The sequence below is a fragment of the Microtus oregoni genome, unplaced genomic scaffold (assembly GCF_018167655.1).
Source record: "Microtus oregoni isolate MIOR12 unplaced genomic scaffold, Mior012 000000F_ref0000247, whole genome shotgun sequence".
Lineage (NCBI taxonomy): Eukaryota > Metazoa > Chordata > Mammalia > Rodentia > Cricetidae > Microtus > Microtus oregoni.
The window spans coordinates 1,010,668-1,025,248 of record NW_024543059.1 but is presented as its reverse complement, the minus strand read 5'-3'; the positions used below and the strand labels follow the sequence as shown (position 1 = coordinate 1,025,248).

General features: G+C 52.0%; 1 protein-coding gene across 1 annotated transcript; it reads right to left on the bottom strand.

Moving 5' to 3' along the window:
- Positions 1–1,934: 1,934 nt before the first annotated feature.
- On the bottom strand, positions 1,935–4,717 carry LOC121449397 (trophoblast glycoprotein-like). Its single transcript, XM_041653795.1, has one exon. The coding sequence runs from the start codon at positions 4,478–4,480 to the stop codon at positions 3,326–3,328; it is 1,155 nt and encodes a 384-aa protein (XP_041509729.1). The 5' UTR covers positions 4,481–4,717; the 3' UTR covers positions 1,935–3,325.
- Between the last annotated feature and the right edge of the window lie 9,864 nt (positions 4,718–14,581).

Sequence of the window (14,581 nt, the reverse complement as noted above, 5' to 3'; positions counted from 1 at the left end):
CCTCATCGGCTCTCACTCTAGATCTGAGGAGCAAGGATGGTCTCAGGGTCACCAACACCAGAGGTTCCCAGAGAAGTTTGGCAATTTTGAACCTCTTATGGGGATCACAGAAACCTGGGAAGTCTGCCCGTCTCTCTGAGTGCTCACAGGGTTCTTGTCTACCACAGTCTTGACAGTTCCACCCACAGTTACCTGCCGTCACCTGCTCACTGCCCTACCTGCTCTCTAAGGAGACATCCAGAGATAACTTTGCCCCTGCCACTCTGTCCCTGCTGCCCCATCCTCCGGGCCTCTCCCCACCCCTTATTTGTAGCAGCTCCTGGGAGAGGCTTTGGATTGAGTGGATGGTATGGGGAGTCAGGGTGGCTCATTCCTGGAGGCACAGAACTAAGGAGGCTGAGAATTGAGGGTCTTAAGTCCAAAGCCAGTTTAGGCCACGCAGCAAGATCCTGTATCAAAACCAACCAGAGAAAACACAAACCAAGGGCTTGTGGGTGTAGCTCAGTGGTACAGTGATTGCCTAGCCTGTGCAAGGATCTGGATTTGACCTTCTTGGCATCACAAAACAAAACAGTACAAACCCCAACTCAGCTCAAATGCTACTTCATCTACAAAGTCCCTTTAGGCTGGGTCTGGGGCTCCCGGTCCTTAGGCTCCTTAGGACTGGCAGAGCTGTGTCCAGCATAGGCTAAGTGTGAGGCTAGACCCGCAGAGGACAAAGGCTGGGGACATGGGCTGGCATGACCAGGACCTGGCTTCTAATGGAGTCAGTCCATCAACAATACGAAGTCAAAGCCTTGCATCATATACAACAGGCCTTCAATTGACTTTTAAAATATCCGCTGCTATTCCATGGCTCAGGAAAACTAAGTTCTTAGCAGAGTATCCAAAGTGGCACCATGTAAAAGGTTCAATTGGTTTGCCGAAAATGCACCCACAGCCAACAGCACCCTTTATCTGCTAGGATTTACTGCAGTTACGGCACACTTTTAGCACCGAGGTGATCTGTTGAGAGGTGGTTCCCTAACCTGGATAAGAACATCACTATTCTTTTCTAGAGGACGCCCAGAGCACACACTGAAGGTCCCTGACAGATGTCCATGGAAAACGGCTGGGAGGATGGATACAGCATCCACTAGGAGAAGACAAGAAGGAAGTGCACTGTGTACTGCCAAGACAACAGAGGCTTCCCATGGCACCAGGATGACCTTTTCAATGTTTAGAAGCCACACATTCTAGAAACACGTGGCTCTGAACTTTTTAAAATACATGCTGGAATTTTAGACTTCTGCCCATGATTTCAGGGCTTTGAGAACCTAAGTAAACAACTCTGGGAATCCTGAAATAAGAGATGAGCCACTTCTTCCAGCCTGGGGCCCACCTGCTTCCCACCGCCTTTATAAAGCGGGGGGTCACTCTGCCTCACCCACCCCCTCTAGGCTGCTGTTTCTCCTCCTTTTGTACACCCAGTGCTCCCTAGGCAAAAAGGCTAGCAGGCAGATGGGCCTGGAGCAGCCAATGGCCCCTCAGACAAATTTGCCTCAGTAAACTGCCTCTCCTCTGTAGCTGGCCTCTTTCCTAAGAGGCTCATCCCAGGCAAGATTAGTCAATCTAAACATATTTCCTTCCAGGCCCCCACCCCAAAGGACAGGGAGTGTAAAGAAGTGTAGAATTCATTGCTGGTTGAGGATAAGCCCATTTCAGACCATCAGAAAGCAGGAGGGTTTGGAGAGTGGTGGAAAGTCCCTCCACGTATCTAGCCTCAATCTTGCTCTGTGAACCCACAGTCCATTTCTCCCCCCCCACCCCCAGCTCCAGAGAACACACAAGGGACATGGCCTCAAATGCCCCCTTGCCACCTCTCGCTGCCACCAAGGCCCCAAGGTCAGTAGGAAAGACACAGTACCACTTACAAGAGCAGAGAGTATCGGAGATTATTGCAGACTTTATAGAAAACAGCTCAAGGGAGGTCCAGATTTCTCAGTTGAGGGTGGGAAGGCGGGCCTCAAGCCAATACACAGAGGAGGAAGACTTCCTGTGCAGAGGCAGCACGGGCCTGCCATTCTGCCTGACTTAGGGTGAGTGGCAGCAGGGAGGCGGCCCCTCCTCACTCACCATTGTGCTTTGGGATCTTGCAGAAGGCAGGGCGCTGAGGCCATGACCTTGACCCAGGAAGGCTTGTGACTGAGACAAGAAGTCAGACTCTATCCTCCTCCAGAAGGCATGAGAGGTGGTAGCGAGGATTTCCCAGGGGAGGACCACATGGGTGAGAGAGAGTGCAGACAAACTAGACAGATAGCAGCTCCCGGCCTCTCTTTCCCAGATGGACCAGTGACCCTGGTTTGGAGGCCCTGCACACCCCACATGCTCTCTTCCTCACCAGGGTTTGCCTATGCGCCATAGGGTGCTTGCCCTTGTCCCGCAGGATGGGAGAACTCCTTCTAGGAGGGCAGTGGGTAGCACCCCATGATGGGGGAGATTCCTCTCTGGACCCGGATCAGAGGCAGGTAAAGTGCCGGTGATGGGTAAGCCTAAGACTTGGGCCAGGGCACGGAAGTGACCGAGGTGAAGAGCTGAGCTTGAGACTGAGGACAAACACTGAGCGTTGGGACTTCCGATTCCCGGTTGAAAAGGTTAAGGATGGATTCTACACCAAGGCATGTCCCTGGCTCGAGAGGGACAGGGCTGGAGCTGAGACCCAGGCAGGGCCAAGGAATGGAGAAGCTTGAGCTAGAATCAGTACATGAAGCACGCCAGACTAGAGGAGGCCACTTAAGCCACAGAGCCTCTGGATGTGGAATACGAGATGGAGGGCTCAGAATTCTGGGGTGGGACAAACGGCTCAAACTCCACAAAAACCTTCCGATAAGACCAGAAGTGATGTAGACCCCCTGAGCTCTGAGAAAAGGACTGAGGGCTCCTAATTGGGGACAGGGGTCAGTGCAGTCTAGCCAAGGTGTCTGGCTCAACACGTGTGTGGTGGAGAAAGCGCTAGAGATTTCCAAATGGAAGAGCGGGGTCTTTGGACAGACCTTTGGGTGAAGGGATTTCAATGGTCCAGGAAGGACCGACAGGAAGGGTTTGTTTCTGGAAACAGATGGGGGCATCTCTGGGTTTTTGACCTGGAAGCTCTTAGGCCAGGGGAAAAAACGAGTACACCTTGGAGTTTTGGGTTGGGAGAGATGCTACGATTGATCCAAAGGTCTCAGAGATCCAAACTCCATTGGTGTGTCATCTCCAGGGCTCAGGCCAGGCAGGGGAAGGCTGGGTGGTCCCAGTAAAGTTATCAGCTGACAGGGACAGCCTCCCATTAGGGAGGTGAGGCTCAAAGACCAGAGCCCGGGGAAGTGGCCCGGGAACCGGAGGGGGCAGCCGGAGTGGGCGCGCGGCGCGGGTCTGCATCCTGCTCATAGCGATAGTGGTAGCCTTCCATCTGGTCCCTGCAGGCCTCGCGCAAGTTGCGCATCCAGCGCTGGATGCCACGGCGGTTTAGGTAGAGCACCATGAGGAAGATGAGGCCGATGAGTGCCAGCACCAGGCCGAAGAAGACGTAAGAGGCTTCCAGCTCCGGGCCGGCGACGTCCACCTCTTCCCCGCGCTCGTTAGCATCGCCGTCGGCGCAGCCCATCCGCGCCTCGTCCAGGTCCACCAGTGGCCGATCGAGCAGCGCGCGCGGGGAGGCGCAGCGCAGGCGGCGCGCGTCGGGCACGCGCTCGGTAGCGTTGTGGAGCCAGGCCAGCAGGGGGCGCGAGGTGCACCCGCAGATCAGCGGGTTGTCCGCCAGCAGCAGGCGCGGCCCGGGTAAGTCGCCATCGCGCTCGAGTGCGCGCAGCTCGTCGGGGCCCAGGCCGGTCAGTGCGTTGACGCGCGCGTCCAGCTGCTCCAGGCGAGGCAGGCGCAGCGCGGCGGGCGGCAGGCGACTCAGCGCATTGCCCGCCAAGCCCAGCAGGCGCAGCTCTGCCAGCGGGGTGAGCGCGGCGTCCAGGGCATCCAGCATCCCGGGGCCGCCCCGCGCCAGCGCGTGATTGAGCTGCAGCGAGTGCAGCGCAGGCAGCCCGCGGAAGGCACGGGCTCCCAGGGCGCGAAGTGGGTTGTGGCTCAGGTCGAGCGCCGCCAGACTGGGTAGCCCGTCGAAGGCGCCGTCCTCTACTACCTCGATGTTGTTGTGTGTGAGGCGCAGCGCAGTGAGGAGAGGCAGGCGCACTCCCTCCGTCGCCTCCTCATCTCCTCCCGCGAAGGCGGCCGCGCGCAGCACAGTCAGGTTGGCGCCCACGATGGTGAGGTTGCGCGCGTCGGGCGGCACGTCCCGCGGCGGCTGCCGGAGCTCCGCGCCCGACGCGCAGCGCAACAGCAGCCGGGGGCTGCCGAAGCAGTAGCACTGGAAGGGACAGGGCGCGGCGGGCCGGCTCAGCGCCGCTGCCACGAGCAGCAGCCCCGGGAGCGGGCTCCAGAGCCCCCGCTGTCCCGCGCACGGGGCCATCGCGGCCGTCCCCGCATCCAGCCCCCAGCCAGCCGCGCTCACCAGTGAGTTGGGAGCGCTTGGTGATGATGGGGTGGGGGTGGCACGGGAGGGTGGGGGTAGGCTAGACCTTGACCCGGAGCGGCTGGCTGTCCCGATCTGTTTCTTCTGCTTGTAAAGTCCAAGAAGCCTCCACTTTGCTGACTGGGGGGCGATAGGGGTCAGGCAGGAGACCCCCGCCCCCGGTGCCCTCGTCGCCCTGCGCTCGGCCTCCGACTTCCGCGGCCGTTCTGGGCTCCGAGCCGAGTGGGCAGGGTTTGCCTCCCCCTCCCCGCCTCCGGGCCGCCTCCTCCACCCCCCGGCGGAGTCTCTGCACCTCCTCGCTGAGGGAGGCGGGGTGGGAGGCTCCGGAGCAGCAAGGCTTAGGGCCGCTGTGCTCTCTAGTTCCCGAGCTGCTAAGAAGTTTGGCTCCCCGAGCTCTGACTTGCTTCTTTCCCCACCCCCTACGTTTAGGCAGGTTCTTTCCCTCCTCCCTCCTGGCACGTATGGGCGGGGCCCGGAGGGCTGACCTGGCAGGTGGGTCTGTGCACCCACCGAAGGTGGGAGAGGCGTTTAGAACTGCTACCCCTAGAAGAGGAGGTGGGGCTGAGGGTGGGCTGAGAAAGTTACTCTTCTTGTAGTCAAGGAAAGGAGCTGTGCAAAGGGCGAGAGCCTGGAAAATACCTAGCTTTGCCTGCCTCTTCTGCGATCCCAGTTCCTTTAGGTGCGGCCATTTCCTCACCTCTGCAGGTCCTGTGCGTCAGTCAGTCTTTTGTCGACTCTGTCCCATGCCGGAGGGGAGTCTACAGTACCCCCTGTCCCCACACTTCCCATGCCCCTAACTCAGGCTGCGCTGCCTCTGTCAGGACCTCTCCACCCTTCGGGCTAACCCCTCTCAGACTCAGGGACTGGTCGGTGGAGAGACTCAGCTCTTTGCTTTCCCACCTGCTCCAGCACCTGAGCACCCTTAGGATACGGTGTTCAGCTTTGTCCCTCCAAACTCCCCCACCATCAGTACTGAGTGGGGGTGCAGGTTGGGGGAGAGGGCTCCAGAAGTAGGGAAATCAGGAACTGGTTTTGTAGGGTGGGGTGGGGGTGTGGTAGCATCCAGGACGGCGGTGGGGGCTGAGCTGCTGATAGACTTGTTTTGTTCTGGATTTTTTTTTTTTTTACTTATTTACTTTTGTTCTCTCTCTCTCTCTCTCTCTCTCTCTCTCTCTCTCTCTCTCTCTCTCTCCAGAACTAGGAAGCTCAAGACCTGATTTAAAGAGACAGACTCCGGAGCATTTCTGGTCTTGGCATGAATTATTCAGGTTGGAGAAGCTGACATTTGATCTCCGGGCCATTCGAGTATCTTGCTTGGCAGAGCTGGTTGGGATGGAGCCTCTCCTCCTCTCCAAAAGAATCAGTCAGTCTTTTTCTTCTGAACTGGGGATATTTGGTTGACTTTTCCCCTGAAGTTGTATTTAACAGATCGACCAGCAGATTGAAACCATTTAAGAGGCACAGCCTGCGGTGGTCTGGGTCTCAAGCAAATACCAACAACAAGGGCCAGGCTGATGATGCTGGAGGATGACCCAGTCCTCTCTCTCTCTCAGTCTCTATGATGGCTCTCCCAGTTACTGGAAGATGACAGTAGTAATTTTCACATTTAGAGTTAGACATGTCTGTGTACCTGGTCACATGAGTTTATACATCCGTGTGTGCCTCTACACAGAAAGGCAGGTTTTACACACACTACCCATGCCCATGTGTGGTCTCATAAATCTACGTGGGCATGTGTAGCCTTGCACAACTTGCACAGAGCAAGTTCAAACAGATTGGTCTTGCACAGGCTCATCGGTGCCTGATCACATAGGAATGTAGCTTGGAGGGCAACATGGCTTACGTCCATAGACTCAGAAGTACACCTAAGTGCTTGAATGCATATTTGCTGGGCCGGAGCAGGTTTCAACTGCAGCCTCAGAGGAGGCGGCTTGCAGACTCACATGCAAGGGCAAACATGCAGATGGAGCCCTGGGCTGTGCTCTTGGTCGTTGGAGATCTCAGATCCGTTTTCTCCCATGGCACAGGTGCTCCAAAAATGAGGGACCAAAATCATCTGCCTCCTTGGCTGTACTGCATGGAGACCTTCCGCCTTCAGCCCTTAAGAAATTGAAGCTCACTGCCAAGGCCCGTGCTCCCTCTCAGGTTTTCATGGCAGCTGACTTCTGGTTGCTGCTCACTGCTCCCCCTGCAAGAAAAAGGGGCTTCAGGGCAGCAGGCAGCCTTCATTAATTGGTGCTGAACCCTTCATTTGGGGAAGAGAAGCCTAAGAAGAACCTACAGCCATTGAGCAAGGGGACCCATGTTCTCTGTGTTCTCTGGAAGAAGAGCCCTCTCTCCGGGAGTTGTGTACAGTAGGTGTTTTAATAAATGTATGTCCACTTGAGGCTGAGGCTGTTTGTGCCCTGATTCAGTCAATGCAAGTGTCTGTTCCTTGACCGGGTATCGCATTTGCAACTCCTGGCTGTGCTTGCCATCTTCTTCTGGAATTGTCATTTAGTGATCAGAGTGTAAGAGCATTCTTGGGCTTTTAATCTGTCGGTAGTGGGGACTCCAGATCAGACTGATTCCTTTGTTGTCAGGGCAGAGCTCAGGGCTCAGCATGGAGAAGGAATGAGGGAGAGAACCTTCACGGAAAGTCTCTGGCTTGAGACCAGCGAGGTGAGGGTCCTCCTCTATAACTGTACCAGGAGACCCTCACCTAGAAGGTTAAGTGCTTCTCTCCCACTCCAGCCAGGTCAGGAGCTCAGGTTCCCACAGTTCCTTTGCAATACCAGTCCCCTGCACCCCAGGCTTCCTCTCTCAGCAGTGTGACTGGGAGCCTCTGGGTGGTGAGCTGACCCTCTCCAACTCTCCTTGAGCTAAGAACACTGCATCACATCCAAGCAGAGAAACTGGCAGCTGTGCACCTGGACCAGGACTCAGGATTTTGTTCATTTGTTTGTGTTTTGAGACAGGGCCTCACCATGTCACTATGGCTGATCTGAAACTCCCTATGTAGACCAGATTGGCTGTCAAGATCTGCTTGTCTCTGCCTCTCAAGTGCTGGGATTTAAGGGGATTGCCAGCATGCTCAGCTTGGGTCTCTGTTCTTGAGTTTCTTATCCCACTAGATCTCAGGATTCCTCTCTGAGCCTTGCAAGCTGGTGTCCCTCCTGTGCTTGGATCTCTTCTCTCTGGCCTTTTTTTTTCTCCTTGGAAAGACCCTGCTTCTTCTATGCTCCTGTGCACCTGGAGCACAGGGAGGTTGGTGACTTCCCTGGGATCACCCAACGGCATCCATCCCTTTTCTTAGCGGGCACCAGTTCCTCATTGCCCTTAGAGATGCTCCAAGACCACTCAAACTCTTGGGGAAGTCCCTCTGTTTCCAAACCTCAGCTTCCCTATCTGAAACAGAAGAAAAAAAGTGTATATTGACAAAGGGATTCTTAGTTCTAGACTCTTTAGATATTTAGGCATAGAAATAGTATATAACTCATTCATATCTGTGCCTCCACCTTCATATGTGGCCTTGAACTTGGCTGCTTGGCAGTTAAGACCTTAGCTTGCTTAGTCATACAGTGAAAGCAACTGTAAGCTCTCTCTCTCTCTCTCTCTCTCTCTCTCTCTCTTTCTCTCTCTCTGTGTGTGTGTGTGTGTGTGTGTGTGTGTGTTGGGGGATCCCTTTCGGGTGTTTCTCTGTCCACTTTTCTCTAAGGCAGATGGAGGTGCACCCCAGCAGTATGGCATGATAATTGTGGGAGACCCAGCTCATCTTTTCTTGCATCTCTGTGCTGCCCTGGCTGGGAAGGGGGAGCTTCACTGTGGGCCTCCCTCTTCTGTCACTCATCACAGCCTCCCTTCTCCCGCACTGCCTTGAGACACAGGAAAATCCATAGGCCCGAGATTCATTTTCTCTATTGAGTCAGCAGAGACCATACTCTGCTTGGGAGGGGTGGGGAATTGGCTTTTAAATAACTCTCTGATATCTAATACCCTCCTCCACTCTGTGGCCTGCCTCTGGGGAAAGGCTAATATAAATGAGTGGGCTGAGTCCTGGGGAAGTGTAAGTGTTCTTGCCACCCCCCCTCCCCTTATGAACTGCTGACAAAGATATTCCCTGACTCTCCTGCACTGGGTCTGATGGCTTATAAAGGTGTTTCAGGCTGAGCTTGAGATCCCATTTAGAATCAGAAACTTACATTTAGCAAAGGGCAGGGGGCCCACAGCTTTTGGCTTTGGTCTCCTGCCGGGATGTGACTGAGCAAGCCACAGTCCTTCCCTGGGTTTTTAGTGGGTTGTCACTGGTTCCTCTGTAGCGGTGGGCTGTCATAGTTTGTTGTGTTGCCCTAGGCCTCCTTCCCTTGTAGAGACACCATGCTTCTCCATCACTCTTCCAGGAGAAGCCAAGGGGCACAGTCTCTGAATCTGAAACATAATCAGTGGTTGGCCCAGAATGCCACTGAGTCAGAGGCTCAGAAGCAGGAAAGGGTGGGGAAGAGGGAGCAGCAGAGTTGAGTCCCTTCTTTTCCTACCCCATCCCTTCCCTGTTCTCTTCTCTGTTTTGCAGATAAAAGTAGGGTCAAGAGCAAGAGTCCATTTGAATCTTGGCTTCCTTGAAACTCAAGGAAGGTCTCAGCAGCTGTGGATGCAGCTGGAGAAACTGGGAACAAACCCCTGATCCTGAGCTGCACAGGGTCCAGGCTTCCAGTATTGGAAATGAGCGGGCTTTGTTGATCTTCTGCATCGCTCAGAAAACAGGGCTCCATAACTGTTGGCTGCAAGAAAACACTGGCTGGGTTAGAGCTATGTCTGAGTGGCTGGGAGTGTGGCTTAGTGGTAGAGCACTTGCCTAGCAGACATCAGGCCCTGGGGTCCACTTTCAGCACTTAAAAAAAAAAAGTCACAAATAAAAAAAAATCTGTGTTTGGAGTGTCAGCATCATGTACAGATACCCTCCCCATACACACACACAATTGCTTTTGAAGCTGTCCATGGGGTCATCTCAAATGAGTCATGACCCAGGAACTATATCCACGTTTTCTAACTCGAAGCATGTTGCTGGTACCATTTGCCTGATTCAGACACAGAATTGGGGGCTGAAGTCTAGGCAGGGTTTTCTTTTGCATGACTTCCTCAGCCTTCTCTTGGGCTCTTGTGCTCTTCCTTGGCTGTAATAGTCTTCCACTTTCAGAACCACGGAGTCTTGATATCAAAACATTGAATTCTAAGAACCACAGCCCTGGGGAGCCATAGAGTCACGGTGTCTGTGAAGCAGGAATAGGCTCTTGCGGTGTTGGTAATAGGAATGGCGGGGAATTAACCACAGCAAGGCTGTGGGAGGCCATCCCAGTGTTCCTGAATGCATCCTACCGCTCTGATCTATACTTTCACGCTGTGCCTTCTCACACTGAATTTGGCTCGACCACATCACTTCTTTGGGATAATGGCGCACTGGCAACTGTGGTGCAAGCAGGGGGTTAGTAAGTGCTTAGACTTCCAGGATGCCTTTTTTTTTTAGCTTCCCTGAAATTGCTATGTGTAAAGACACAAGGATGGAGCCAGAGCGAGCCATCTCAGCTGACTCCCCTGAGACCAACCAGATCCTAGACGTTGTTGAACCCAACTGCAGCAGCACTCTACGACAGATCCAAGCTCTAACTGTTAACTCGTGGAGTTGTGAGCCACCCCTGAGGGGTGATTTTAAGCCACTGAACCTTGATGTGATATACATGGCAGAAAGCACCCCATGTAGAGTCTGAGAATCAGAAGCACAGACTCCCAGGTACATTTTATATGTTCCCTACAATTCCAGCATCAGTGTTATGGGACCAGAAGCTGGGACCACTAACGTAGAGCTTAGCAGAAGGGTCCCCCAACTCATCTTTCTTAACTTATACCCATTGCTGCCCTGTCCTCTCACAGAACAGTCAGCCCACAGACCCTTCCAGCACAGAGTCCTCCCCACCTCACGCTCCTTTATTCTTTAGTATTGTGTGCATTCGGTCACAGTCTTGTTCCTCCATCCCCTGCATCCTCCATCCCTAGGAAGTTTTCCCATGTCGACCTGCTTATTCTGGTCTCAGGAGATCAAAGTGGGGCTTTCTGGAACTTACATAGATCAAGTACAGCCACCACCTCACACCCTTACCTTATAGGGCTCCTTCCTCGGGGTCCTCAATGAAGACCATTGATCTGTCCATGGTGCTGAATTCCTTCATGCCAATTATTGCTCTGTTTCTGTTGTGTGTGTACATGCATGTGATGGGTATTTGTGTGTGTGTGTGTGTGCGTGTGTGTGTGTGTGTGTGTGTATGTGTGTTTTTGTGTACATAGAGGTCATAAGTTAATGATAGGTGAACCTGGGAATCCACATGTTTCAGTGTTAAAAGTATATACTACTGTGCCCAGTTTTGTTTGTGTGCTTAAATATGAATTTTGGGGTTGGAAGGGATGGCTCAGAGTTTAAGAGCACGTACTGCTCTTGCATAAGACCAGAGTTCAGTTCCCAGAACCCATGCCCTATGGTTCAAAACTGCTTGTAACTCCAACTCCAGGGATTCTAATGCCTCTGATTTCCTTGGGCACCTGTACTCAGGTGCATTCTCTGTCTCTCTCTGTCCCCATCTCTGTTTCTCCCTCTCTCCTCTCTTTTACACACACACACACACACACACACACACACACACACAGCTCTAGATTTTACAATTGAGAAATAATCGTGATATTTGTATATTTCGAGTCTGGCTTATTTTACTTAACAGTGATCCTCAATTCCATCCATTTTTTTTTGTGAATGTCATAACTGACTCTTCTTTGTAGTTGAATAAATATCATTGTGTGTATGTATTATATGTTCTTTATCAACTCATGTGTAGATGGACAGCTAGGCTAGTTCCATTTCTCGGCTATGGTGAATGCATGTCAGCAAGCATGAATGTGCGAATATATCTGTGATATTCTGACTTAGAGTCATTTGGGTAAATCCCTAGGACTGCTATAACTGAATTGCATTAGTTCTTTTCTTAGTTTTTTAATATTTATTTATTATGTATAAAATATTCTGTCTGTGTGTATGCCTGCAGGCCAGAAGAGGGCACAAGATCTCATTACAGATGGTTGTGAGCCACCATGCGGTTGCTGGGAGTTGAACTCAGGACCTTTGGAAGAGCAGGCAATGCTCTTAACCTCTGAGCCATCTCTCCAGCCCCCTAGTTGTTTTTTAGGAACCTCAATACTTGTTTCTATAGCGACTGTACCATTTTCAATCCCCACTAGCAGCAGAAAATATCCCTTTCCCATCATCCTCACCATCATTTCCTACCACTGATTTTCCTAATGATTTTCCTCAAATGGTTACCCTCATGGTGGGAATCCTACAACACCTTAGTGTTCTCCCCAGATTTCTTAGAGAGATTACCTGCCTGGACTGTTCAACGCAAAAAATGATGGTGGTGGTGATGTATAATAATCAAGATTATGTCCAGTTATTTGTATATAATTACAAGAACAGCCTTTTAAATGCTACAGAAGAGAAGTTCACCCTTTTTTTTTCCTCAGAAGGGAGTCCAGAAGGAGGAGTCTAGAGTCTGATTAGTCACTTGGCTTTACAAGAAATCCACACTTCTTCCAGCCTTCCACTCTGTCTTTCTTGGGGGTATAGTTCTTATTCATGTTGTCCAAATGGCCGCTAAAGCAGTGGTGTGGGAGGTTCCTTCTGTCTGTGTGTTGCTTTCATTGGCTAATGAATAAAGAAACTGGTTTGGCCTGATAGGGTAGAACAGACCTAGGTGGGGAAAACTAAACTGGAAGCAGGGAGAAGCCATGTAGCCCTACCGGAGACAGATGCTGAAACTTTATCCAGTAAGCCACAACCACGTGGCAATACACAGATTACTAGAAATGGGTAAAATTAATATGTAAGAGCTAGCCAATAAGAAGCTAGAGCTAATGGGCCAAGCAGTGATTCAATTAATACAGTTTTGGGTCTGAGCTGCTGAGCAGCCAAAAACAAACAAGCAGCCTCCCTACTACAAAGCAGTAGCCACCACATCAGATAACAGGCAGAGGAAAAGTAGAAATAAAGTCTCTCTTTCATTTTATGAGCCACCACCTCCCCAATTTAATCCAGCACACATGGTCCTCCTAATTAGCTTCAATGAGTCGGGAAAATAGGTGAACACTGTGGTCCTCGATGGTGAGAAAAAAAAGAAGGAAAGAGCTACTGAAAAGCGTCTGTAAAATGTCTGATATTCACAATGAAAGGATGGCGTTAATGTTGACAGTGATTATGGTTGGAGTGCTGATAGTAATGTCAGCGGGGAGGGGTGACGGTTGATGATGGTCTTGGTGATAACGATGGTAGTGATGGCGGTGATATGTGTCAATGTGATGATATCTAGCTGAATGTCAATATAAACCCGGGTCTAAGAACACACTCAAGCCTAAGCCTGGCCAAGGAGAATGGGGGACAAACTCAGTGTCTATAGCCTTGGGGGTCTGCTTCTTTTCACCGACTGTAATTTCTGACACCCTCACTGCCTTTGCAGTTCACCAGCCACAGCCCTCCTTCCTTCTTGAGTATAAGCCACCCCAACAACAGTGTGAGCCAGACAACCCTCATTCAGGCTGTAAGTAACCCAGGAACAGAAACTCAAGTCTAGGCCTTTGAGAGACAAAGCAAGAGGGGCAATATTGGAGTCACATTTATTAGATAATAAACACAGATGGAATTTGCGTTATGGACAAGGAAAACTTTGCTGCGAAATGCAGGGAAACACATGGACCTCAGAAATGATGAACAGAAAGATTTACAGACATAGACAGAAATAAGCTGTGGCCAAAGACCCACAGGCCTCGTCTCACTTGTTGCACAGACTGTCCATGGTAATCTTGCTCCCTTGAAAGACTGGCTATCCAGCCATCTTATTTTAGGAAGAGGGGACTCCCATATCATGTTATTCCAAAGGACAACTCTCATGTGACCTCCTGAGTCCCACACGGGATGCCATCTGATGGACACTGTGGCCTGCACCGGGATCGGTGGATGAAGGTGACCAGGGGAGCAGGTGTGTCCTCTAGGAAGTCTCCCCTCAGAGGCCCAAGGACACATCTGGAAGCCATTAGCGGCAGCTCCGGCTCCAGGTGAGAAGGCGTGCTGGGAACATGTGGCAGCCTCCCCACTAACTGGCAGCGGTGCGTGAGGACACCTTGGCTCGGAGAGACTCCAGCACCGCTCCCCGAGCTCCAGCCAGGAATGCGGAGCACCGGGCAGGCTCCGAGCTCCTGATTGTTAAATCGTTGGCATTACCTCCTTTAGTTCTTCCCAAACCCCTGATACAAGATCTCTCAACCTTCCCAGTGACATCTCTCTATAGGAAGCCTTCTACTGGCCCTGGCCCTGGCTTATCTTTCTCAGATTAGGCTCTGAGCTTCTGTGAGTTAGTCTGACCTATGGGAAGTTACCCTTCCCATAGGCCCATGCTTCCTTGCTAGTGGTAGCCTTACCCAGGGTCCAGACACCACAGCCCTCCTCTACTCAGCAGGGCCAGTTCAATCACACCCCAGCTGGATCCTTTCCCAGTGGTCATGGTGAGGGTGTGTCTCAGTACTCCTTCATACTGCTGATCTTAGTTCACACAACGCAAAACATACTTTCCCCATCACTGGGTGGTTCATGATAGTTCCTCTTCTAACTCCCCTGCCTTGTGTTGGCCACAATTCACCAAGATGCTCTATTGATTCTCAGGGCCCTGTATGTTCCAGGGCTTAGAACAGACATCCCAGGATGACAGGTGGGTGATAGAGGGCAGAAAAAGAGCTCCCCAGAGGGGTAACCCCTTCTTCTACTAGTCTTCAGAATCCCCGTGATGCACTGGGGCAAGGAGCTCTCCTCCAACTCAGCACAGGCCCTGGCCTGTTTTAGCTCGTTTCAGCCAGTGTGTCCCAGCCCTGATTCTCAGAGGGCAGGGGAAGGAAAAGGAGCCAACTGGAAGTTCAGAAAAGGAAAGGCTAAAAAGGAGCCCACAATGGGCACTAATTAGCCATGCAAGAAAGAAA

Excerpts from the sequence above, each read along its gene's own strand:
- LOC121449397 (XM_041653795.1), bottom strand. The coding sequence starts at position 4,480 with ATGGCCCCGTGCGCGGGACAGCGGGGGCTCTGGAGCCCGCTCCCGGGG.